The sequence below is a fragment of the Caretta caretta genome, chromosome 7 (genome assembly GCF_965140235.1).
Source record: "Caretta caretta isolate rCarCar2 chromosome 7, rCarCar1.hap1, whole genome shotgun sequence".
Taxonomy (NCBI): Eukaryota; Metazoa; Chordata; order Testudines; family Cheloniidae; genus Caretta; species Caretta caretta.
Genome location: NC_134212.1, coordinates 83,807,761 through 83,832,800, shown reverse-complemented (window position 1 = coordinate 83,832,800; position 25,040 = coordinate 83,807,761). Strand labels below are relative to the sequence as shown.

Here is a 25,040-nt window from a genome sequence, read left to right as displayed (position 1 = left end):
GAAGTGAAAGGCTGAGTGAAGCCCAATGCACGCCGGATGTGGGGAATGTTCCCTTTTGGGAACTTTGGGCTCTGGGAATAAATGCAGATTCTTTTGGTCTCTGACAACAGCCAGATGACTACAGGCACCAGCTAGTGCAGACTGTTTTTCTTCCAAACCTCAGGCTGACCAGCCTTTGGAGAGAGAGTCTCCATTCCCTTCTCATTGGCCTCTGTGGTCAGGACAGTGACTGGGAGGGAGAAATGTGAAAATGCCTTTCTGGTGCTGAGGGGAAAGCAATGAACTTCATTTGTAATGTTTGTTGGAAAACTGGAAGAGAAGACGAGGGCAGTGGAGGGGAGGAGCTCTAAATAGGAGAGCGAGGGTGAGGAGAAATGAAGGAGAGTGTGGAAATACTTGATTGAATAGGATATGGTGGTAGAAGAACGGAGTGGGGGAGAGTGGAGGGAAAGTGGGAGACTACAGTATGACAGGGAATTGAAAAGGCACCAAAATGTGCTTTGGCCACCCACTCTGGCACTGTGATACAATGCTGGGTGCCACAGGAACGCCTATGGAAACTAAAAAAGCAAACCGTGAAGTGCTACGCTGGAGGATGGGCATTTTCTGTGGGGGAAGAGGGAATGTCCTGTCCTGTCAAAGGAAAGGGTTGTGATGATATTCCAGAGCCCCTTCTCTGCCTCCTGTGATGCTGACTGAGAAGGGGTTTTGCAAAGACATACATGCAGGGCAAAAAGAGATGAAGGCAGCAGAGCAAGAGAAATGTAGGTGTATGCAAAAAGCCACATAAGCACAAGAGAGTGGTAGTGATGGCAAGAAGAGAGGAACCTAAATGATACAGTCCCCTGAAAAATTCACCACCTCTGGAACTGCATCACCACCAACCCTACCCTTTACCCCCCATCCTACCAAGTCAGAGACATTAGACAAATAGATTAACAGCTTTTCCCAGCTTGTGCCCCTCTCTCTCTCTGGCACACAGCTTTACAGAGGTTAATAGACCATCTCCCTTCCTCATCGCCATCTCTCCCTCTCAATCCTGACTCTTAGTGCCTTCACCTATGCCCTGTCTGTAGTTCAGTGCGGATGCACTACCATCGTTGGTTGGGAAGGCTAGTTCAAGAAGACACTCAGGTCGGGTGTAGCTGTACTGCCATCTGCTACTGGATGAACACTGAGTGAATAGGCCAAATTGTTGCCAGCAGCCCTTCCTGTAAGCTATTCAGTCACATTTCCGGTGTTAACCCTTTGTGGTCTAAATATACCTTGAAGGAGTGCCAAAGGATTTGAATATTAGGAGTGGGAGGGATATTCTCACGCAGAGGGGCAGCTGTTTTCTTAAACATTTTGTTCAGAGGTCTAATCATCTTTCTCCCTTACCAAAATATCCTTAGCAAACTCGTAAAGACAGCTAAACACTTTGTTTGCGAGCCTTGGCATCTCCTCTGCCTCTTGCTGGAGACTGCCCTCCTTGCAATTGTCTTGTGCCTATGATATGCACATCACCATCATAAGGCTGTGATAGGATGAGGAGTATGAACTGACCTTGGGCTCCGAAGACTTGGGGCTCCGACCCTGTGAGCTGAAGTGACAGCTTAGTTAGTGTAGAAAGAACTTAAGAGTTACACTGAATCAGTATGTGTGTGTGTACGTCTTTTGAAGGAAATGTAAACCTGAGTCCTGATTATGGTAATTAAAGATCCCATGCTGTTTTCCCCAAGAGCGGGGTGCTGCTCCTGTGTCCTGGCCATATTTTGGTGTGGTTGATTAGTCTGCCTCCCTAAATTTCCCAGTAATTTCAGTTGGATACAGGGTGGTTGTATTATTTTTTTATTTACATTAAATTCTTGTGTAGCAATTGCTATGTGCTGTTAGTCTGCTGCATTTTACCCAGAAGTGGCTGCATTTTGCTAGCAAATAATCAGTTTGTAAATCATTTCCCAATCCTTTGGAGAAGTATAAGATATCATATAGGCTTTGTTCAACATGCACTGGGATACTGAAGCAGGGTATGGGTAACAATTGGAGCGCAAGGGTTATCTCCTACTCATGCTTTAAAGACCGAATTAAGTTAGCAAGCAAATTTTGAACACATTCAATGTTCAAGGGCAATCTGTACAAAAACAGTCAGAGCAATATTCCCTTCTCAGATCAAAATGGAATGGTGGAACACGAGTGGCTTTCTGTGCTGCCTTCTTGAGCACAGGCCCTGTTGTCAGGGGAAGTTCCATGCACTGAGAGAGTGGAATACTAGAGCCAGGATCTGTCTAGAGCAGAAATTTGTCCATGACTCATAGTTGTAAAAGTTATATTAACTAGTCTCTTATTCTGCTACAGAGCACTTGTGTACACTTGTATACACACATGCACATGTCAATGTGTCACAGCCAGAGTGCCTGATCTGAATCCCTTCCTCTCTTTTTCTTAGGAACAACAGGGACTTTCTATAAGCTAATCACCTCTGCTTTGTTATTGAACAAAAGGAAAAAATAGCTAGTCAGTAGTTTTTGGAGAATAAAATGCTGCTTATGCAATGAAGTGCTCTAAAATGGTCATCTAATCCATTCTTTGTTTGCCTAAGATCCCTCTCACCTCCTCTTCCAAGGCAAGATGGCTTCTTATTTTTCAACTCTGGGTGTGGTCACTCTGGGTGTTTGATTGGGCTTTAATTAAATGAAGCAGAGAATGGAGTGATGAAGAGCAGAAATACTGTATAGTTTGATTTTTCTGTCACTCTGAACAATAGATTTGGAAGGTAGAAAGTTGTTAAGCAAGTAATGAGCACCATACAGATACATAAAAAGAAAAGGAGTACTTGTGGCACCTTAGAGACTAACAAATTTATTTGAGCATAAGCTTTCGTGAGCTACAGCTCACTTCATCAGATACATGTAGACACCCTCACTCCCCCCCAGCACATTCACATTTTAGACACTCAGGGCTTGTCTACACTGGCACTTTATAGTGCTGCAACTTTATCATTCAGGGGTGTGAAAAACCACACCCCTGAGTGCTGCAAGTTTCAGCGCTGTAAAACACCTGTATAGACAGTGCACTAGTGCTGGGAGCCATTCTGGTAGCTACGGCCCTCATGGAGGTGGATTTTTAGAGCGCTGGGAGAGCTCTCTCTCCCCTCGCTGTGCCACAATTACACAAGCCATGTTAAAGTGCTGCCATGGCAGTGTAGACAAGCCCTTAGAGGTGGCCACTGCATTCCTGGTCATTTGTGATCTAGGCCCAGAATTTTGAACCCAAGGCTCACGTTCAGAGACAGCATGTAGCTTAGACCTCCTTGTGTTCAATTAGACTTCTAGATTTACTTGTGCCCACGCTATACATGTCTAAGGGAGGCTGTATTGGCATAATGTACACACTGAGGGGAGCACAAGAAAGAGTAAGCCCCCGGTATGCCAGCTAGATTCACCTCTGGATTTAGTGCAAGGCCTCCAGAGTGACAAGGCCCATTCATTGTTCCCTGGCCTAGTGGAGCCCTAAGTGGTTTGAGTTGTCTCCCTTCATGCCATACTGCAAGAGAGGCGGTCAAGTTGGACGCTCTTGCTGTAAGAGGGAGGGGGCTGCTGGTGGATGTTCTCTATGAAGGTGTATCTGACACTGGAACTCATTTGCCCCATTGGTCCACCAGAGTCTTGTTCTCTTACTGTCTGCCCACATGGCAAAACTCATCTTCCCCCCCCCCCCCGCCAGGAATTTGAGGAGCGGACTTTCTGAGGGGTATTTTTCATTGGTTATTGGCATAGGATAGCTAGTTCACTCTTTTGATGGAATGAGTGGTTTATTATTGGATACAGATACGAGACTGATAACTGTAACTATTGCAAAGGCCCCTAGAGTACAAGGTGGCTACAATATAATGCTCAGATGAATCCTCACCAAAAGAATGAACTAATGCAGGATCCCCAACCTGTAGTTCTTAAGCTTGACAATCTTCCATTCCCTTCACAACAATTTTGAAGAGGGTGGTATGTGAATCAAGAAAGTTTGGTAGCCACTGTACTAATAAATATGCACTACTAAAGCTATGTACGTTTTACTTAAATAAATAGGAAGATCTTACTACAGCTGGATTTATGTAAAGGGGATGCTAATTGCTGCAACAGCTGCTGCAGCCCTTGGATGCCCATTGTGCTCCTTGACCCCAATGAATTTCAATCGGAGGTGGCGAGTTCAGGTACCAGGTTGTGACAGAAAAAGTCTATGCAAGAGGAAAGTCTATGAGGCAGTTGTTTGTAGCTGCTTCCCTGGCTTGTACCTATCCTATTGCCTTTTTTAATTTTTAACATTCTTTAGCGGGGGGAAGGGAGTACCGAGAATGACCTCTGTCTTCTATGAATGGTTGGTATCTTGAATTAGGTGGTCCAGGGACAGATGCCCTGCCTCCTTGTTTGTTCAGGGCATGTGAAAGTCATGGTCTTCCTAGAGCAGGACAAGAAAGCCCAAGAACCCTGTGCTCTGTATAGTGAGTGGAGTGCTTCACAGTTTAAACTAATTGTAATTCTTAATTTTGCATTAGAACCTACCACAGATACTAAAGTGGTTGAGTGCATTATTAAAATAAAAACTAATTGCATTTTCTAGATTTTTATTGTTAATAATAAGCTCATTTCTGAGCTCTGTTTCTTTCTGGAATGATTTGTTTCCTCCATAGAATGTACACAGGCTGGTTTATTATTATAGGGTTACACACAAGTGCTGGGCTATGCAAGCTGGTTCATTATTTTACAGTTGTTTATGAGCTGACCTCGACTTCTTTTTTTCTTTAAGCATTTACTTTGCAGGAGTGGGAAAAAAAATCTAAAGCATTGGTCTTTGAAAACAGATCAAGTACAAAGAAGGGAAAATGGCAGAAAGAGGTTGGGCCTCCAATGTAAACAGCATTCCTTTACAGCCAGAGGCATGGGCTAAACCCAAGTGTATGCAGGTCACAAGCAATTGATGCTTCTAATACCCATGTATCCTTTACTGATCTTATCAAGCATAAGTAAGTTTGTCTGCCAGAGCTGATTCATTTGTGAACCTGCCTTTATGAGAGAGAATCTTTACACAGTCCAAAGAGACCGTGTTTATTTCTGCTCGTCTCCCCACGTTTCGCAGGTACTTTCTTTGCTTCATATGTAGGATGGGGTAGGGAAGGAGGAAGAGGTCTTTTTTTAAAAAAACAGAGAAAAATCTTTCTCCCAAATCTCCCTCTTTTCCTGTAGGGTAATGTGTATACTGGGAGGAGACAGCTGTGTGCCAGTCTAAGCCCTCCCCTTCTGGTGGGCAGCTGATAACAATTTGAATATTTTGGATTTACTATCAGCCATCTGCAGGGGGTTCAAAGGCTCCAGTAACTAGGAGCAAGGAAAGCAGCATGGGGGCAGAAACAAAAAATAAATAACAAAATAAATAAATAAATCGAAAATTATAGCAACTTTCCCAAAAGGCAAATGAATTCCAGTCCCTCAAGACTTCATGTGGGGAGGCTCAGGCATTGGAGTGGTTGGTAATTAGGGATGGCAAATATCAACAGACTGATCTGCTTTCCCAGCTGGAGGGGAACTAATCCACCCAGCTCCTTTTCACACATGCTGGGATTCCTTTTGATGTTCAACTTTATCTCGCATCCCAACAAAATCACTCTTCTTCAGTTCCAAGAAAATCCACAGCATTTTACAGTGATGAAAGGCATCTTGGCACACAAGGATGCTGGTACAAGATACCAGAGAGAGGCTCCAGCTAGGTGTGGGGAGAGGGCTTTCTTTGACACTGTACTGGCTGCCATGGCCTCCACATTAAAGGACAGCTGCAGAGTTTAGAGGAAAAATTGGAGGATGCAGATCTGGATCCTCTTGATTTCTCCAAGTCTCCAGCTTGGGACACTGCAGACTCGGGTATGGCTTGTTTGTAGGTACTCAGTTGCTATGCTGCTAAGCACTATAGAATTGCCAATAAATAAATAAACTCTTTATGTAAGTGCTCAGGGCAAATGAGGAGTTACTGCGAAAAACATCTGAGAGCCCGATTCGGATACCCTAGCCCGTGCTGGGTGGTACATAGCTCCACATGTAGCACTACAGAAGGTAAGGGAACCACTTGTGGAATAAGGTGCCACTAAGTGTAAGACAGGACATCAAAATCTAGCTCTCTGCGTCGTGCTGGGGTAGGCAAGTCATGGCTGTTGCTCTGGGTTAGTAATCCCTTTCTGACCTGAAAAAAGGACCTTGGCTCAAATGTGTGAAGACTGAATGTGCTCTAATGCAGAGAATATAAACTGACATAACATATATATATATCTTCTTAAACAGGTGCCCACTTTTACTGCTTCGTTACTAACCTTCCACCTGTCTCGACCACCTCCTCTAAAAAGCTGTCCTGAAAGGCAGGGTTCAGAACCAGTGTGTCTAGAATGTCCTAGCTGTGTTGGTAGGTGTATACTCAGCGTTCACTATGTGGGGATGAGTGTCTGCAGGAGCACCGCCAGACATTCACTTACCTACACTGGCACAATTTAGAAGTTGGTGGTGGTTGTTAATGTGTTTGTTTCACAGTAAGCATGGAAATTAATCCCTTGTCTGCCCCTGGCAGGCTGCACAGTCTATTCGTTGAGATGCTAGAATGTGACAAATGGTATGCAAGGAGGCATATGTGATGTATGAGTTTGCTGGGCATGTGCCCTCTGTGCCAGGGATGCTGAAGGGGTTAAAGGCAAACAAGCAAAGGGTATTAAGCACTAAATTCCTATATTAAGATAGGATTGAAAATTGCATGGAGGGGCAGAAAAAAAGCCCCTTGGCATTTGTCAGGAAGCTATAGAAATAGGAAAAGTACTCTTATTTAAATGTAACCTGCAAAGGAATTGTTTGGTTTTTTTCAGTTTGTGCCCTTTTTGCTGCTTTGTGATGTATCTAGAAGGCTGAAAGAAAGGTATCAACATACCCATACATTCTTTGTAAGCTGCCTGCGCAAAGGTAACCGCAGAAGCCAAGCAAATCTTGTTTTACGCTAGTCACTCTTGCTGCAAGAGTTAGTGTCTGATTTGGTCTCCCTTCCTGCCTCCCCCTCAACTCCCCAGAGTAGGAAATATAAAGCTCATCATATGGAGGCACATTGCAGATTCCTCCTTAGGACTCAATAGAATCAATAAGCCCATCGAATGAGACTAGTGATGCTTGTGTTTTACTGAGAACTGACAGCAGACACCATACATACCATAGCTGCCACAGAAGTGGGCAGCTCCCGACGATCCAACTCCATGTGCTTTCAAAACATTTTCAAATTCCTAGGCCAACAGAAAAGGAGGGGTCGGTCACCTGTTGGGTTACATTGCAGCCTTTCTCATTCTGAAGTATCAGTTCCCCTCCAACGTAATTGCACAGTTGTCTTCACCTTATGTAGGGGCAGAGATGCTGTAGGCGTAGCCGCATTAGTAGAATTGACTCTGATACGAGGTCTGCAAGTCATCATTAAACCCTTTTATCTCTTTTCTGGATGCAGCTTCCAACTCAAGTGAGAAGACCTCGGAGCAAGGAATCTGTTAATAACTTTTCTTTGTTCTTGCTAAAAGCCTGGCCTCCATTTGGGTTATACATGAAGTTTCCTACTTCTCCCCACTTCCTCCATATAATCCAGTTCTGCCACACCCAGTTTTGGGGGCCTTTACCTCGTCGTCCTCATTCTAAGGAAGTCCAGTGGCATTCAGTTGTTCCAGCCAGTGAAAAAGGCTCTCTCATCCTCACATCTTCCAGCTTACCATCCTTCACTAATCTGTACTCCAGCACAATCACATCTCCTCTCCCTGAGAATGTATTCTAAAAAAATTCCAATGGGGCATCTCTAGTGTACGTGAAAGTAGGAGCACTCGAAAGTGCAGTACTACAACCTCTAACCAGAGCTTTGCTAAGAGCAGACTGCCTCATGTTTTCTTTATTGTTGTGTATATTCCCCATCAACTGTCATAGTTTTTGGTCTCATTTAGCTTGTTGGCTCCTTGGGGCAGAGAGCTCGTCTTCTTAATTTGTCCATGAAGCGCCATGCGTGGCATGCATACCTCTGGTACAATAGAAGTATTAGGAATACTCAGCTCTCTCCCCCCTTCTTCATGGGAATATCTTTTATTTTTTTGGTAGGGGGAGGGGAAAATAGAGTGGGGACTTTCTGGCATGTCACCTGCTTTCAGCAGTCACGCTCAGCCAGCTTTTGCTATTAGTGCCCCTTCGTGCATTTAATTGGTCCCTCCTTCTAACATCCCGAAGACCATTCGGGGGAAAATTGGAAATTCGGCTCTGGCAGTTTCTGAACTTTATTGTAATGTGCTCTGCTGGGTTGCACCGAGGGAAGGAGCTTGTTGCTTGGTTGGAAGGTCCTGAAGTGTCACTATCAGTATTTGGGAAAAGGCTCCTGCTTGCCTCCCAAGAAGGCTTGGGGAGAGGGGAGCCCTTGAGTCCCCAGTTTCAGCTGTGCCTGAGGAAAGTGAAGCTTTGTCTATAGAAATAACTGTTTAGAATCAATATTTGCGTTTCTGGAGGTTAAAGGATCCCCTCAGTGATGTAGCTGGTGGTGTTTTGAGGTGCAGCATGCAGGCTCTGCACTGGATATGTGTAGGCAGCAGTCTGGACATGTGACATCTATGATCTCTGCATGCGTGTAGTATGTTGGACATGTGGTGTCTGTGGGCCTGGCACACGAGTGGTATTCTAGATGTGTGCCATCTATGGGTTTATCCTGAGCACGGCATACTGTTACATGCACTGTCTGTGGCTCAGCATACGTGTGGCACACTTTAATGTGTGCTGTCTATTTGCCATCAGGCTTGTATTTTCCCTGGCATCCTGCCACCATGGCAGTAAAGGGTAGGACTGGTAATGCAGATCCAGGCTGAAATGATGAAGGCTGGTCGGATCATGCAGAGGCTGAGTCGTGGAGAACAGTAGTGTTCCTTGGAAGGGAGCACAAGTCTCCAACTACAGATAAAACATGTGGAGAAGCACATCTGCTATACTTACCATAACATGGTGTATGTAGGCAAAATGTGTGGTGTGTACAGAATCATCCTGTATCTTTAAATATGGCAAGTTTCATTTCTTACATGTGTATATACTGTGCAATAAGGTCAGGATTATACCAACCACATACATTTTGCATCCTGCATATGTACAATGGGACTGATGAAATATTTATTATTATTATTATTTATTATTTTAATGTGTATTACCAAAGGGGCTAGTCATGGATCAGGACCCCATTGTGCTAATTGCTGTACAAATGCAAAACAAAAAGACACAGGAAAATAGAGAGGAAATGGTATGTTTCTTCCAGGTAGACATACCTGTCTCTGGCTGTGTGACTTCTTCCCATTAACTATGTGCCTGTCTTTCCATTCTCCTCTCTTGTGTCTGGCAGGCTCCTCCATGCCACTCTTCCTATTTGTCTGTCTGTCTCTTCTCTCTACCTGTCTCTTGATTTCATTTCCCTTCATCTTTTATTCATATGTGTTTAATCCATGCCAACACTGGATTATTTTTCAGCCTGTCATGCATTTAGCCTGGGCTGTTTATCCCTGCATTGAACTGGTGACCTAGGTACATTTTGCATTTATCATTGTTAATGTTTCTCTCTTTGTTATTTTGAAATGTTGTTCTTAGGGACTCAACAGTGTTTTTGAGGTCTACCTGGTGGGAAACAACTCCAGTCACTTCATCATCTCTCCAACCTCGATCCAGGGAAAGGCAGACATCCGCATTCGAGTTGCAGTGCCGCTGGACTTTGAGACAATTCCTCGCTATGAATTTTCTGTAAGAACTCTCCCAAATATGAGGTGAATGGGCAGTGGGAAGAGAGGCTGGAGATGGGAGGACCCCAGGGCTACATTATGCAGTAAGATAATGCATTAGCCCAAAAATGGCACACTCACTCAGTGAGAAACCATCAGCCTAGAGTACAAAGCTCACTGGCAAGAGTGTAATTTGCAGTTGTGTCCAATTGCAGAATAGGCTTCTTCATCCAGCAAAGTTAAATACTGCATTTAAAGACCATTTAAGACATCTTATTTCTCCCTCTGAGCATCCTCCCATGACCAGTCACACACCCCATCACTCTTTTGTGTGTCTGTCACCCGCTCACACACACTCACTCTCTCTCTCACACACATACACACACTTGGACCTTTACCCCCTTTCATTGCATCCCTCCCTTTGGATAGCCCCTTCCTCTCACTTCTCCTACTGCCCCCCGCTTTGGGGAATTCTCTCCTTTTTTTCTCTTCCACCCTTTGAGAGCTATCCCTTTTCCCTTCTCTTTTTCTTCCCCCATCTCTGTTTTCTCTTCCCCCTTGGCGATTCCCACCCTCCATTGTGGGGATTCTTTCTACGGGTCTTGCTCTCTGGAAGAGGAGGGGAAGTGGAGAAGGAGCTGCTTCCCTGAACCTGGTCCTGTGAGGTTAACAGCAGAGTGGGGAAGGGAGCTCTTCTGAGCACAGGGCATGGATCACTGGGGGCTCTACAAAGGGCTGCTGTGGGGTGAGGAGGAGGAAGGGGGGGGATGAGGGCCTCCATTGCATGTCCCCAAGCAAGCATAATTTCCCACCTCTCACTCTGTCTCCAGGGCCTTCCTGCCTTCTTTGAGCAGCATTATCCAGCGGCTGCCAACTCTGTATCTTGTAGAGGAATCTGTGGGCCAGACAAACAGGTCCTGAGAATGAGATCCTGCCTACAGGCTGTATATTTGACATCCCTGCCTTGCCTGTCACCTCTGGCGAGCCAAGTCTGACACCTGACTTAAGTGATATGATTTTGATTGTGTCAGTCTTTCTGGCTGGTAGTGGACATTGGTTGATCTCACAAACCTACCATACTGTTTGGCAGCATAGAGATGGAGTGGCCGGGCTGTGGAGGCAGCCCAGGATTAGACCGTCAGACCTGCCAAAACTCAGGGATGGAGTGCCCTAGTAGAGTTGCGTATGCAAGCTTTTATAATACCTGCCCAATCTGCTCCTGCCTCTAGTCAGAGCTGTCAGATTCAAAAGCATTAAAATTTACCCAGCCACCCCCCAAAAAGGGAAGAAGAAAAATATATTTGCTCTGAGTCTTCCCTCTCTTTTCAAAATTTAGAGCCTTAGCTACTAGAGCTTATACAAAACATGTGTTTTTCCCCCCCCCACCACCACCCTCGCACTGTGGGACCATAAAAGCTTTATAGAGCATAAAACTTTGTTTTAAATGCACCTATCAGCCAGCAAAACTCTTTCCAGCAGCCTGCTTGAGCTGCGTCCCACTGTCTGGTTCAGTTATAAATTCTGGCAGGAAAAGCAGCTTCCTGATCATGTCAGCAGCTCCTGTTGCTATTAGTCCTAGCAGAGGGGCTTTTATACACCAGTAAAGAAGCATAAATAAAAACCTGCCTTCACTGAGCAGTGCAAAGTGTAAACCAGAAACTCCAATGCTCCAATCCCATTCAGCTCACTGGTTAGATGGTGAAATAGTGGCAGCTCCTAATGCCATGACCCTGGGGCTTGAAGCTTAGATATATCACGCTCAGGGCCTCTTTAAAGGGAGAGGATGAGGAGGAGACAGTAGCGGTGCTATCATGCTCATAGAACAGATGTTTGCCACAACTTGTGTGCATACCACTACTGTATTCTGTGGTACGTGACTGGTTATTCTAAACTCCTTACCATTGGTCTCACCTGCAGTGGAGCTTGGTGTATTCTCAGGATTGCAAGACTGAGGGTTGGGTTGTGCACTCTAATTGCTAGTTAAAGTGCACAAAAGAACGTGGGGAGCGTATTTGACTGACTAGTATAACAAAGATCTTCCAGTCTGGTAAACGGGCATGGTTGCCTGGAATGGTTGGGAGCAATTTGCCTTGAACCCCCTCCAGCATCATGTTCAGCGTTGAGTTAGCTGCGTGGCCTACCACCAGAGACATGCTGCTGTAGTAACAGAGCATCAGAGGAGATCACTGATGCTTTTTTTGCTTTTAAAAAAAAAGAAACACAAATGAAGCCGCCGACTGTGTTGCTTGCCTCCTGTCTCTGCTCAGCTGTTCGCAAACGAGAGCGTGCCAGACCACGTTGGCTTTGCTCGTGTGAAGATTAACCTCATCAATGAGAATGACAACCGCCCCATTTTCAGCCAAGTCCTGTACAACGTCAGCCTGTTTGAGAACGTCACAGTGGGAACCACAGTCTTGAGGGTCCATGTAAGTAGAAACAACCTTGAATTTTCTGAAGTTACAATATGCATTTTATTACACCTTGTCCTCAAAGCTGTGATACGTTGACCCCACCGAATGCATCGCCAATGAAAATGAAAGCTCTGTGCATTGTACCATCAGAACAAATGGGTCATGGACTAGTCACATCCTGGGTGCAGGATGCTTTTTATCTAACTATTCCGGAGGATTGATTATCCCCATGTGGGTGCCACATTCACAACAAGGCAGTTTGAAAAACTGCCTAAACATAGTAGGCCTGGCTGTCACAAAGGAGCCACAGGGCAGGCACAAGAGGGAACAGCCCTGTCAGCTCTGCGGAAGCCCCAGGCACAAGAGTTGTTTGGGGGCATGCTATTGGTAGAGCAAGGGTGGGGATAGGTGGGCCAGATGAGGGGTGGGCATATCAAAGCCTGGAGGGGGAGCAGGGAGGGCTGAGATAGACCTGAAATTATATGGCCCTACAAAGCCCTGTAGGGGCCTTTGTGGCAGAACCAGCTATTCTAGCCTGTGCTAAATCAGGAGAGGTGCAAGATGCCTTCCGTCATCCCTACCCGGACACCTGTGTCGTTGTAGAGATGAGTCTGGCTCCTGCTCCTCAGTGTGTGGTGCGATACCTAGACAAAACAGGTGGAGCTAGAGACTGAGAGAAAAGGTATGTGTATGCCCCTCCTGTTGGGTTTCAGAATTAGCTAACAAATATCATTGCCAGAGCAAGGCATGTTCCGAATGACCTCTTGGCTGGTGCACAAAGGATATGTCTACGTTTTGAGCCGGGGGTGAGATTCCCAGCTTGAGGAGACTTTTTGGGCTAGCTCCCACCAATGTAGTGTGCTAAACAAGAGTGTAGCCACAGCAGCGTGGGGAGTGGGTGGGGCTAGCCAACCCACATATATGCCTAGGATGTGCGGTGGGCACGTCCTTGGGCTGGCTAGCCCTTCCTACTCCTTGCACTGTCGCAGCTCCCTTCTATTTTTAGGGCACTAGATTGATGTGAGCTAGTGCGAGTATGTCTCCTCAAGCTGGAAATCAGACTCCCAGCCGAAAGGACAGATGTACCCAAGCAGAAAAGTAACTGAAAGACAGGAAACTGGGTTCTATGCTTCATTTCACCAAATAGGCAATGAGAAAATTAGAAAAGCAAGAAAATGCATTTTCTAGCTTCTAAGAAGGAATTATTGATGGCACAGAGTAAATCGGCAAACCAGAAACCAAACCCCATCTTAAAAATTATTTGAAACAGATGTTAATTGCCATTTAGGAAGAATAACTTCACTGGAAACTCAAAGTATTTCTGGTTGGTGAGTGCTCCTGTGCTGCTTTAGTTAAATATATTTGAATTCATTCTCTCACATGTGTTGAGTTCTCCCTCATTCCACAATACATGTTCTCTCCCATCAGCCCCTGAACAGACATACTCCCCCAACACACACATGCACAGAGATAGGAGAATGAAAGCTTCAACAAAATGATTTGGGGTGTGCAAGTGTGTTTACTCTACAAACAGATGGTGTGAAACTGTACAGAGCCCCTGAGCAGTTCCCATCTGACAGTTATTAATATTTCAAACAGATGTTTAGCTAGTCAGGCCATCAGACGCTAAACAATGAGATTGTTACAGCATCTTTTTTCCAACTTCCAGCTATGCCAGCATTTTGGAGCAAACACAAAATGCCAGGAGTTGAATCTTCTATGATAAATCATAGAATGTATGCAATTAACGTTGAAATCCAGATTGTCCTCCCAGCTGATCCCCAAACTTCTAACAACCCTCATAAAATACTACTACTTCTTGTATATGAGATGCAGCGCTCTGTATGTGTCAGAAATACTGTTCGCCTAACATGATTGTTCCACCAACTGTCCCACGCTCCACAAACAAAATGAAACACGCAAGGAGGGTTGCCTTTGGTAATGATAAACTAAGTTTTTTCAAAGAGTTTCCTGGGTACCTGAAGTGGGTGATTATTAAGGACAAATTTTTAAAACTAGCCATCTAAATTTAGTGCACATTCTTTACACCTCCCCCAAAAGTGCAGAAAGTGGATTAAATGTGCAAAAGGCCACTTATGTCTATTATTCCCCATTCTGTGTTGAAAAATGCTCTTTTGCACAAATGAGACACTATTCTATGCGGTAAAATACCTTGTTCACCTCAGCAGGCTCAGTCCTTTTTAGCCCTGGAGACTCAGATTTGGGGCAAGGCAAATCCTTATAGGTGGCACAGGGTCCTGCTACTCCTCTCCTCAGTCAGTCCCTTGTGCTTGTTTGCCTTCCGTTATGGTGAGGGAGTGCAGCCTCCCTACTGGGAAGGTTTGGTGTCTTGCTGCAAACAGCCTACTGGCAGCTTCCCTGCCCCCCCGCTCTCCCCACATCCTTCCAGGCCGGGGTGAGGGGAGGGGGGTGTTTAAAAGGTCTCAAGTAGTTGGAGTCAGCTGAACCTAATTGGTTCTCTAGCAACCCTTTTTCCAGCTGAACCTTATTGCCCTGTGGTTATCTCTCCTCAGTGGATAGGGAGGGGCCTTTTAACCTTGGAACTAATTACTAACCCCACCTTTGTAGCTGTTTGTCCTGGGTTTACCACATCTGTATTTGCAGTGGATGTGTGCACAGATTTTGTGGGTGCATTTTAGACAGCTACTTTGAAGATGTAATTTCTCTAAACTTAAACTCCCCTGTACTTGGAAAGCTAGAGGGAAAACTCTTATAAAAATGTTCTGGAGAGTAGAAAAAACTGGTCTCCAGGGGATTAGCCCTATAGCAGAGATAGTCAGATGCTGGGACTGAGTTTCCAAAGGGATTACCTTCCATCCCAGATACAGCAGCTCTGAGCAGTGGTTTCTGGAGGATTAATCTTCAATCATAGATGGTCTTGCACAGAGGGTAATAGTCCCATTGGCATTATCCCACTGTCACAGACAGTCCAGCACCAGGACAGTGGTTTCAGAGGGCTTGGCCGTTTGTCACAGAGGCCTTGTCTACACTAGCATTTTCCCCTCACGTTCTCCACCTTTGCACTACCACTACTGCAGCTGGTAGCAAGAGCGGGAACACTAGTGTAGATCAGCCACCGGAATTTAAACCACCGAGCCATCTAACCCTGCTCAGTGGAGATTTGGTTCAGGGTGTCGAGGGAGCAGAAAGGGATGATTTCAAAATTAGCCCTCATCCCATCAGAGAGCAGAACATTCATACATTTCAGAGGAATAACAGACGTCTAGACGGATACAAACCTAATACAGAACGCAAGCCACATGTTAAAGAATCAATGTGAACAAGAATTCTTTGTCTCTCCTCCTATCCTCCCAAATTCTGAGGTGATCACCTGATTCAAATAGCTCTGTGTGTCCTCTATGTATGGGCTTCTAAGAGTGAACATAGTAACAGTTCCTCTGTTCACTGCGGCATCCATTGTGTTTGGTGAGTGCATATTCCCTGCCTTGAATAATGGAGGGCAGTCTCCAGGACCCCAGCGTACGTGTGTCAGCCTTTTTCTGGAGACGGCAGAACGGCAGCTGGCACTGCAGTGCCTAAAGCTTGTTCCAGGCAGAGACATGGATGGCTCAAAAATAGGGGAGGTCTGGGGAACAGGAAATCTCTGATCTTCTGCATGGTATAATAGTGATTAAAAGCCACTTTTCTCTACTTCCTGAGGAGGGGAAGTGTTTACTCCCAACTGCCCTGAAATTCTGGGCTTTCAGCCCACTTTCCCAAGTCCCCAGCCTGACACACCTCCCATCACTGTTATTTAGCTGTTTGGGAGTAGGGGAGGGAAAAGAGGAGTCCCTAGTGAGCCAGTAAGAAAATTGAGCCTTCCAATCAAAATGTGCACATGCACAAGTTCCCTACCGCAATTCCCCCTTTCCCTGTAACTCCTCCCTAGGCTTGAACATCTGAAAATAGAAAAGAAAGAGACTTCACTTGTGATGACAGATGGCCATTCGGTGCTGCAGCGTTTGACCTCTTACTGTCCCTGACAGCGGGGTAACACTGTCTGTTACCCTTATAAATCACCAGTAGGTGCAAGCAGCAGAGTCAGAGCCTCCTTTTATTCCCGCTCCCTGCTTTCCTCCATCCCTTCCCTGCACAGAGTATGTGCAGGTTCAAATACACGTCTCCACATAAGGCTCTTGGTGAAAGTCTAGCTGCTTTTGCAGAGCCCCCAATCTCCTCCCCAGTCACCATGTAATGTTGTGCGGTCTTCCAATATTTTGTTCATGTGTGCTGCACTCTTTCTATTTCACGTTCTCAGACTTCCGTTCCTTCTCCCATCCATCTGTTTAATTCTGTCCATATGATACACGTAGCATATAAATTCAGGGAATGATTTGCCTGCATGTGAACAGCTGGAAAATACAGGCTTCCTGGAAGCACAGTGTGCATACGAACCTGAAACATGCTGGAAGGCATGTCCCTCGGGGCATGAAAAAGATTTCCTTTCAAGAGACCCATTCATTTATGGAGCTATATTTAAGCATGGAGAGAGATTGGGCCAAATTCAGCCCTGATGGAGCATGTTGCAACCCACTTAAGTCAAGGGAGTTGTTTCCTCTTACAGTAGGGCTGAATTCAGCCCGTCTTATGAATAGTGCCTGGCTTGAAGGGCAATAATAATAATTATATATAGTGATTTTCATCCAAAGGCTTAAAAGTGCTTTTAAAAAGTTGGAGAAGAAGTATGGTCCAAGGAGAAGGCACTGGACTGGGAACCAGGGATTCTATTCCACACTCTGCCACTGGCTTGCTGTGCAACCTTGGCCAAGCCATTCCATCTCTGTGCCAGTTTCCCCTGTTGCCCTTTGTCTTGTCTGTTTAGACTGTAAACCTATTGGGTGAGGGATTATCTCTCACTATGTATTTGTACAGTTCCCACTATGAAGGGCCCTGATTTTAGTTGAGGGTTTAGATGCTATTTTAATAGAACACCAAAGTATTGTTTATATTTGTAACTGTGCTTCAGTGGGGATCACAACTGAGAATGCCAAATTCAGGATAAACTGCTGAGAAAGAGGGCAGATACATCCCAAGACTGGTGGCTAATCCCCTCTGGGGTATACCAAACCAGCAACAAAAGTAAACTTCTGTTTCACCACACTGGCTAACAAGAAGACATAAAGGCAGTTTTCTCAGGCATTGCAGTTCTTGTATCACCACCACCAAAAACACTAATGAGTGGTTCTTTACAACCGCTCTCATGAAATAATATGTTCTTGTGATACCAAAGGGCCAGCCACACACCCAGGTCAATATATAACTTAGATCTTACCCAAAAATCTCACTGATGCTAATCCTTTAGTATCTAAAATCTAAAAGTTTATTCATAAAAAGAAAGGAAGGTGAGAGTTAAAATTGGTTAAAGGAATTAATTACACACAGTAATGGCAAAGTTCTTGGTTCAGGCTTGTAGCAGTGATGGAATAAACTGCTGGCTTAAGTAAAGTCTCTGGAGTACATCCACAGCTTGGATGGGTCCTTCAGTCCTTTGTTCAGAGCTTCAGTTTGTAGCAAAGTTCCTCCAGAGGTAAGAAGCAGGATTGAATACCAAATGGAGGCGTTTCCAGGGCCTTTTGTAGCATTTGCCATGTGGAGAGCATCCCCTTGTTCTTACTATGGAAAATTACAGCAAGAAAATGGAGTTTGGCATCACATGGGAAGTCACATGTTCATGCCCAATTTCGCTCAGTCATTGCAGGAAGCCATTACTTATATTCCAGACAGCACAGGACAGCCCACTCAGTGTAGATGGGCATCTCCCATCGTCCATTATGAGTTGTGCCCTTTTGATGGGCCACTCAATTTGAATAGTTCCTCCAAGATGTGCTGGCTAACTACCTCATGGATGTTACCCCAGGAGCAAACATTTGAAATCCAGGTATGGAGCCAATATTCATAACTTCAAATACAAAAATGTTACGTGCATATACATAGCATAATCATAACCAGCAAATCATAATCTTTTCATAGACACCTCACTTGACAACCTTTGTGCAAGATTTGTTGCAAATATATAACAGTGGTTGCAACAAAGATCAACATGGTTATATTTTAATCAGATAACGTCACAATATTCATTATACAAATGGGGAAACTGAGGCACAAAAAAGTGAAGTGTGTTGGCCAAGGCTACAAAGTGGCAGAGCGAGGAAGAGAGCCCAGTGAATTTTCAGGGAATTATCCCCTGGACCATGCTGCCTCTTACAAACTTGGGAGACTGAGCCTCAGCCATTTACAATAATAATGTACTTTTGAACTAGACCTACTTTGAGCATGTAATTTTTCATCTGCACATTTGTTCTTGCATCTTCTTGGCCATTCAATACACGTGTAAATTTATTGCAAGTAACAGATTGCACTTGCAAAAATGGAGGCTTTGCTTGAAAGAGAAACTCAAAATCTCCTTAGCCCTTTTGCATTAAAATATTTAACAAAGGGCACAATTTGCTGTGATGAGCTATGTTGTAAGAGATGAGATTGGAAGCCAAAGTGTTCTGCTCTCCCCACTGAGGGCTGCAATTATTCCTGTCCATCCTTCTCACTAACTTAAAAGTTTGGAAACCAGTTTTCTTCAGAGGTTCTGAGCACCCAGAGCTCTTATTGACTTCAACTAAACTGCTCAGCCCTTCTGAAAATAAGACTCTCAGGGTTTCAGAGGTTAGTGTGACAACAGAGACTGCCCTGGCGTGGTTACTCAGGATACCTGCATGATGAACGTGTTCATGTGTATGAGAGAGAGAAAGCAAAATCCATTTCCCACTCCATCGTTTTTCCATTTTAAACTCTATATATTCTTTTTAAAAATCTATTTTAAAGGTCTCCATGCTTGAAAAGAAAATTAATTTCCTTTGTTACAGTAAATTTAGCTGCTTTGTTTGTTTGTTTTGGTAACTCCCCTGCCAGGCTCTGCTCAAACAGCCCTACCTCTGAGGAGAAGTTTACAGGTGAAAATGTCAACAATGCAGAAATAGCAATGTGCCCTGTCTCATTTGCACATGATTTCTGGGTGTATATCTTCCCTCCTTACCACCTTCATAGCACCTGAAATACTTTACAAACACCAGCCATAAAACAAAGTGGGAGATTGGACAAACAATTCCTAGCACTTGGTCCCGGGTGTGAAAGGACCCCTACTGATTTAGGGAACTGTATGTGTTCTCCGCACCTCTTGCTTCTTGAGGGCATGAAGTTATACCAGACCAGCTTGCTCAAGAAGTGTGAAATTCCTGCTCTGACCTTTTCTGTTATGTTATTAAAAGGTTTCACGGCTAGTTGTTTCAGAAAAAAAACACTTCAATATCTGCTGGTAGCTGGGGCAGAACCTACCAATCCCTCCAGCCTAGGGCTAGACAGCCGACTCTGCTCACACCCTTTGCTTTGCTCCTTCATCGCTGGATGTAGCATTGCATTTCAGTCTAACTCGTTGTCCCCATGGACCACCTTTCACAAAGGGGCACAGTTTAGGGGCAGACAGACAAAGAAGTCTGTATGCTGGGTAGAGAGACTTCCTGGAACGTGCAGTGGGAGAAACCATCCCGGTGGGATGAATGGAAGCATGCACTTTAAAATAGGTTTCAGAGTAGCAAAATAGTGGCTGAGAGTGACCCTGGTGACTCTGCTGTGTATGAGTGAGAGCACCAGGTTACAGGCACTAGACAGCACCAGCTTGGGAACAGTTTTGCTCCATATAGGGGGTTCTGCAGAAGCAGTGAAGAAAGCTCTCTAGTTGTAGTCCTCCTCTGAGGTAAGGACAAGGGGAAACAGACTGAGCTACTGGTTTCTGCTTGCTCTATGTCATGTGAGAACCAGCTGTATAGGCTGTGTGAATATCATAAGATAGACTTGTACAATGACCAGAAGTTGCATGTGGGTCTATGTCCCTCAGGCTGCAAACAGGGTATTATCTATAGTCCTGGGACCAAATCATTGAAATATCCCCAGAACAACTACAAGACCCATAGCCAGCAATACAGAAGAGGGCATGTGTGAGTACTGTACTGCTATTGTGACCACCCTCAAAGCAATTCACAGTCTTCTGTTGTCTTTACCGCTGTGCGTGTGTATAGCAAGAAGCAGGGCAGGGGAGTCTCTTACAAGCCCTGCCTTTCCCAGCTATGAATCTGTGAATGGATAGACTAGAGGGGGTGGGAGGAGATGAATTGATAGGCTAGAAAAAATTCCCAAGACATGAGCAGCTGTAACATCAAAGAGAGGCACATAGATAGACCTTAGACCAGACAGGAGGATAAATCCACTGAAGAGAGGAACAGCTCAATAGACAGAGGAAAGAGGGGTAGGTAAAACTGAATGTCCAAAAATCCAAAACTCCATCAAATATCAGTCCAAGCCCTACAGAAAACAAGTTATAGCACAAATGGCAAATTTCCCCCATCATATACTGTATGTAGTAGAGGGCACCCAGTGTATGGAAGAAGGGAGAGAATCAGAATCGGCAGATGATGGAGCACAGCAGCCCTTAGAGGAGAAGAATGACAAGTCTTGGTGGTGTGGAATGTAAGATCCCAGAGCCCTTGATGGGCTCCCTATGGGAAGAGAAGTGACATGTGAACATGGGCATTAGATGAGAATTGAGCTCTTGCCCCTTAATGCTCCTCCCTCTGCCTTTTGTAGAAGCTACCTCCAGAAGGTGCAGTGAAGGGGCTGCTTAGGATAAGCTATGGAGTAAAGTGTCTGGAGGTATCTAATGGTAAAGCACAGATCCCTTTCTGATCCATCCAGGATTTGGGGAAGCGGGGAGGAGAAGTGTTTTGCCACCAGATGGCATTATCTGAAGGAGGCCCTTTTCAGTGGGGAAAGGGGGAACTAGAGTTTCTGGCAAAGATGAGGATATGGTGAGGGGAAGTCATAGAAGAAAATGACATATCTCTGTTTCAATTAACCCACACTGTCTAGACAATTCCTACAGACAATTCTCTTGCATGTAAGCAAAAATAAAATATGTGAAAGAGCAGAGGAGGGTGGTAACAGTGCGGGACTGTCAGACTGGTCCTGCCGGATGCAAAGTCCAGGAGTTCAAACAACAGCCAGCAAGCCATTGCCAATCTGATCAGACTGCAGTGCTGTCATGTTGTGCTAAGTGGCAGAGCTGTCTAGGTCTCAGCGAAGGACACTGATAAATTGCTCCTGCCATTGTGTGAGGGTCTGAGTGTATGTCCACACTTAAAACATGACCGTGGCACACCTGCAGCATTGCAACTGTGCCACTGTCTACACTGGGATTTACGTCAGCATAGCTACGTCTCTGAGAGGTGTGGATTTTTTACACCCTGGAGCGATGTAGCTATGCTGATGTAAGTTTTCCACGTAGACCAGCCCAGATCACTATTCCAGCATAGCAGGAGTACAGTGCCCCTCAGAGTTTCTTTTTCTTTTTGTTTTTTTCACTCCTATTGCTGATCTTTTTGAGCTTGAAGCTGCAGATCCAAATTTTAGCATGAAGAAAAACTAGGCAGTTTTAATCCATTCTGCTCAGAAACTGTGGATCGTACCACCAGTGCCCTGCTGTATGGATAGTGCTGCGCTGAGAGCCTGATTCCTGGTATGTGAATGCTTCCAAGTTTCTATCCAGCTGCTTAGACCTTTGCCTTGCTGTACCACTGCTTTCAGTCACTGAGGTTGTTTGCAGTAGCCTTTGTCCCGACAATTTCCCTCTGTTGCTCCCACTGGTTCAGCTCTGCACATGGGAGCAATGATGGGAGTGCTAGTGTAGCACACCCACTAGCATTTTAACCACCATTTGCTCGCAGAGCACGTCTAGAGGAGACAGTAGCTAGAGTTCCAGTCACCAATCTGTATTAGTGCTACCCCTGTTGCTACCACTGTTGGAGCTGCACTGGTAGGAACAGTGGGGTGTAAGGAGTTTGTGTATACGAGCCCTGTCCCAGCACTAGTACCCTGGTGTGAATAGGAGTACGAACCTTCCTCTGGATGATTATTTTTCTACTTTAATGGATTTCCTATTCTTCCCTCTCATTGAGGCCACAGTTGTCCCTTTCGTATGATCAAGAACTCTAGGCCATTCCTCTCTGGTCCGTAGCTCTTATACATGGAACAGAGAAAGTGGAAACACAGATAAAATTCCAGTCCTGGTAAGTGCAGTTTCACTACATCCATCCTGTCCCTCTTGTTTCACGAATGAGAAGAGCTTTGGGCAGAAAATAATCACGCAACAAACCTGTCTTCGGTGCACTCATGTAGGCCATCATTATTCAGTCAGTCAGGGTTGTCAGGAGCTGGGGCCAATCAGGCATTTCCTCTCTAAGGGTATCTCTACACTACACACCAGATTGGCAGGCAGCGATCGATCCAGCGGGGGTCGATTTATCGCATCTAGACTAGACGTAATAAATCGATGCCCAAGCGCTCTCCTGTCGACTCCTGTACTCCACCGCTGCAAGAGACGCAGGTGGAGTCGACGGGGGAGTGTTAGCAGTCAACTCACCGCAGTGAAGACACCACAGTAAGTCGATCTAAGTATGTTGACGTCAGCTACATTATTTATGTAGCTGAAGTCGCATAACTTAGATCGACCCCCCCCCCCCGCCCCCCGCCAGTATAGACCAGGGCTAAGATTAGGGATGTACAGAATGGCCTAATTAGCATCTTGTTAGGGTTTGGCAATAGCATTAGCAAAGCCTACAGGGATGGGGAATGGATGTAAGAAAGCCTATAGGAGATGAGAATTAATGGGTAGGGAGGTGGTCTTAAGACTCTCCTTAAGGTCTGCACAGTTGAATCTATCTGAAAAATGCTGATAACTGAAATATTTAAAACTGAGATGAACCAATGAAGTTTTGTTTTTAACTCAAGATGCATTCAGTTTGCCTAGCCTTAAAGAGTCTGCAGAGAAATGATTCCACAGGAAAGCGTTATTTTATATGGTAGCATTGACTCCAGGATCTCTCGCTACGATTTTTAGGCTGTTTAGGCTCAGATCAGTTGCTTTAGGATGCCTGAATCAGCTGATACCAGAATAAGTCAGCTGACTTGCTCTTTAAGCCTCCAGGAACTCTGCTGTGTATTCCCCACTGAGCCCATATTTTCTTCTTAGTCAAAAAATAATGACAAGTAGAGAGAAATTACTCTGGAAAAAAGTGAGAAGATATGTTTCAGTTACAGATAAGGAGCTTCAGTGCCCCTCCTCCTTCACTTCAGTTCGGTACTGCTCTTGTTGAAACAATACACAAGAGTCTTACAGTCATGGCCCAAAACTGTACATTTTACAATAGAGACACTACGGTGTTTTGGACTATTCCTATAGAGAAAACTAATGTATAGAAACATAGGAATTGCCATACCAGATCAAACCAGCATTCAGACCAGTAATCCATCCAGTCATTTAAGTTGTCTCTGTCACTGGCCAGAACCAGATGCTTCAGAGGAAGATGCAAGTCACTTCACAGAGAATAATTATGGAATGATCTGTCCTTGGGGAAAGTTTAGTTTTAGTCCTTTCAGTTAGAGGTTGGTTTATGTCCCGAAGCATGAGGGCTCACCCTTCCAAACTTTTAGGGATTTTTTTACAATGAGGCTCCACTAATGTAACTCTGGGCGTTCTTATTATCCATATAAATGACCAGTAATTTTTTGAATTCTGCTAATGTCTTGGCCTCAAGGATATCTTGTGGCAATGAATTCCAAAGGCTAATTCTCAGAGATGTTTTAGTTATTGGACTTGATGTATAAAAGACATTCTGTAGCCTGTGTTAAACAGGAAGTCAGACTTAATGATCATAATGGTCCCTTCTGGTCTTAAAACCTATGAATCTAGAATAATGTTTTATGTTTAACCAAAAAAAGTCATTCCTTTTTTCAGTTTTAAATGTACTGTCTTTCAGTATAATTAACTGTTGCCTTGCTCTTGTATTACGACAATGGATAAACAGAAATGCCAGATAAACCTTCTTTACGCCAGTCATTATTTTGTATACTTTCATCATAGCCCTTCAGATTCAGTCCTTCTCCAAATAGTGCCAAGTTTTTAAATCTCTCTTCATGAAAAAGTTTTCCATGTATCCAATTATTCTTCCACTTATCACCGGAACCATTCTATTTCAGTTCTATCTCATTTGAAGCACAGGGGCCAGAATGGAACTTTAGTGCTCCATGGGAGGGCATCTATTGATTCATAGAATGGCATTCTAATATTTTTAGTATTCTTTTCTGACCCATTCCTCCTGCGTCCCAACATTTCACTGGTTTTTGACAGCTACTGCACGTCCAGCAGAGGTTTTCATTGAGCTGTCCCCAGTGATGCCCAGATCCTTTCTTGAGTCGTTGCAGTTAATAGAAGCCAGTGAAGCGTATGAACAGTTCAAGGTATTCTCTTCAATTCACATTGCCTTGAATTTGCCAACATTGAACTTCCTTGGCCATTATGCTGCTTATTCACACCATCTTCCTCTGAAAGTTCCTCACCGTCCTTCTGATTCAGAGAAACCTAAATAATTTTGTGCTACCTGAAACTTTTGCTACCTCACTGCTCAAATTAATAACTGCATTAAACAGCTCTGGTCCTAGTGCAGAGCTTTGCGGTACCTCAATCTTGTTATTTTACTCCTTGCTTAGACCCACCTCCCTTAATGTGCTCCAGATCCTTCCAGCACGCAGGCATGTAATCTGCTACACCCTCCCTCATACCAGTGTCTGAATGTACACACGATTACACAGTACCTGGACTCATGTTTACATATACAACTTTCTCCATGTTCACACTCCTATTCGCTCTCTCATACGTGTATGTTCCCCCATACTTGAAAAACACAACTGCTCAGCTGCCCATATCTCTCATTTCCCCCCCCCACACACACACACACATA

At 44.7% G+C, this 25,040-nt stretch overlaps 1 protein-coding gene across 4 annotated transcripts in view; it reads left to right on the top strand.

Moving 5' to 3' along the window:
* Window positions 1–25,040, top strand: part of CDH23 (cadherin related 23) — a 520,165-nt gene that overhangs the window by 274,432 nt on the left and 220,693 nt on the right. For all 4 annotated transcript variants that reach the window (XM_048859456.2, XM_075130881.1, XM_048859457.2 and 1 more), the window contains exons 12-13: window positions 9,642–9,791; window positions 12,037–12,195. In XM_048859456.2, the coding sequence (XP_048715413.2) occupies window positions 9,642–9,791; window positions 12,037–12,195 (309 nt within the window). The remainder of the gene's footprint in view (window positions 1–9,641; window positions 9,792–12,036; window positions 12,196–25,040) is intronic.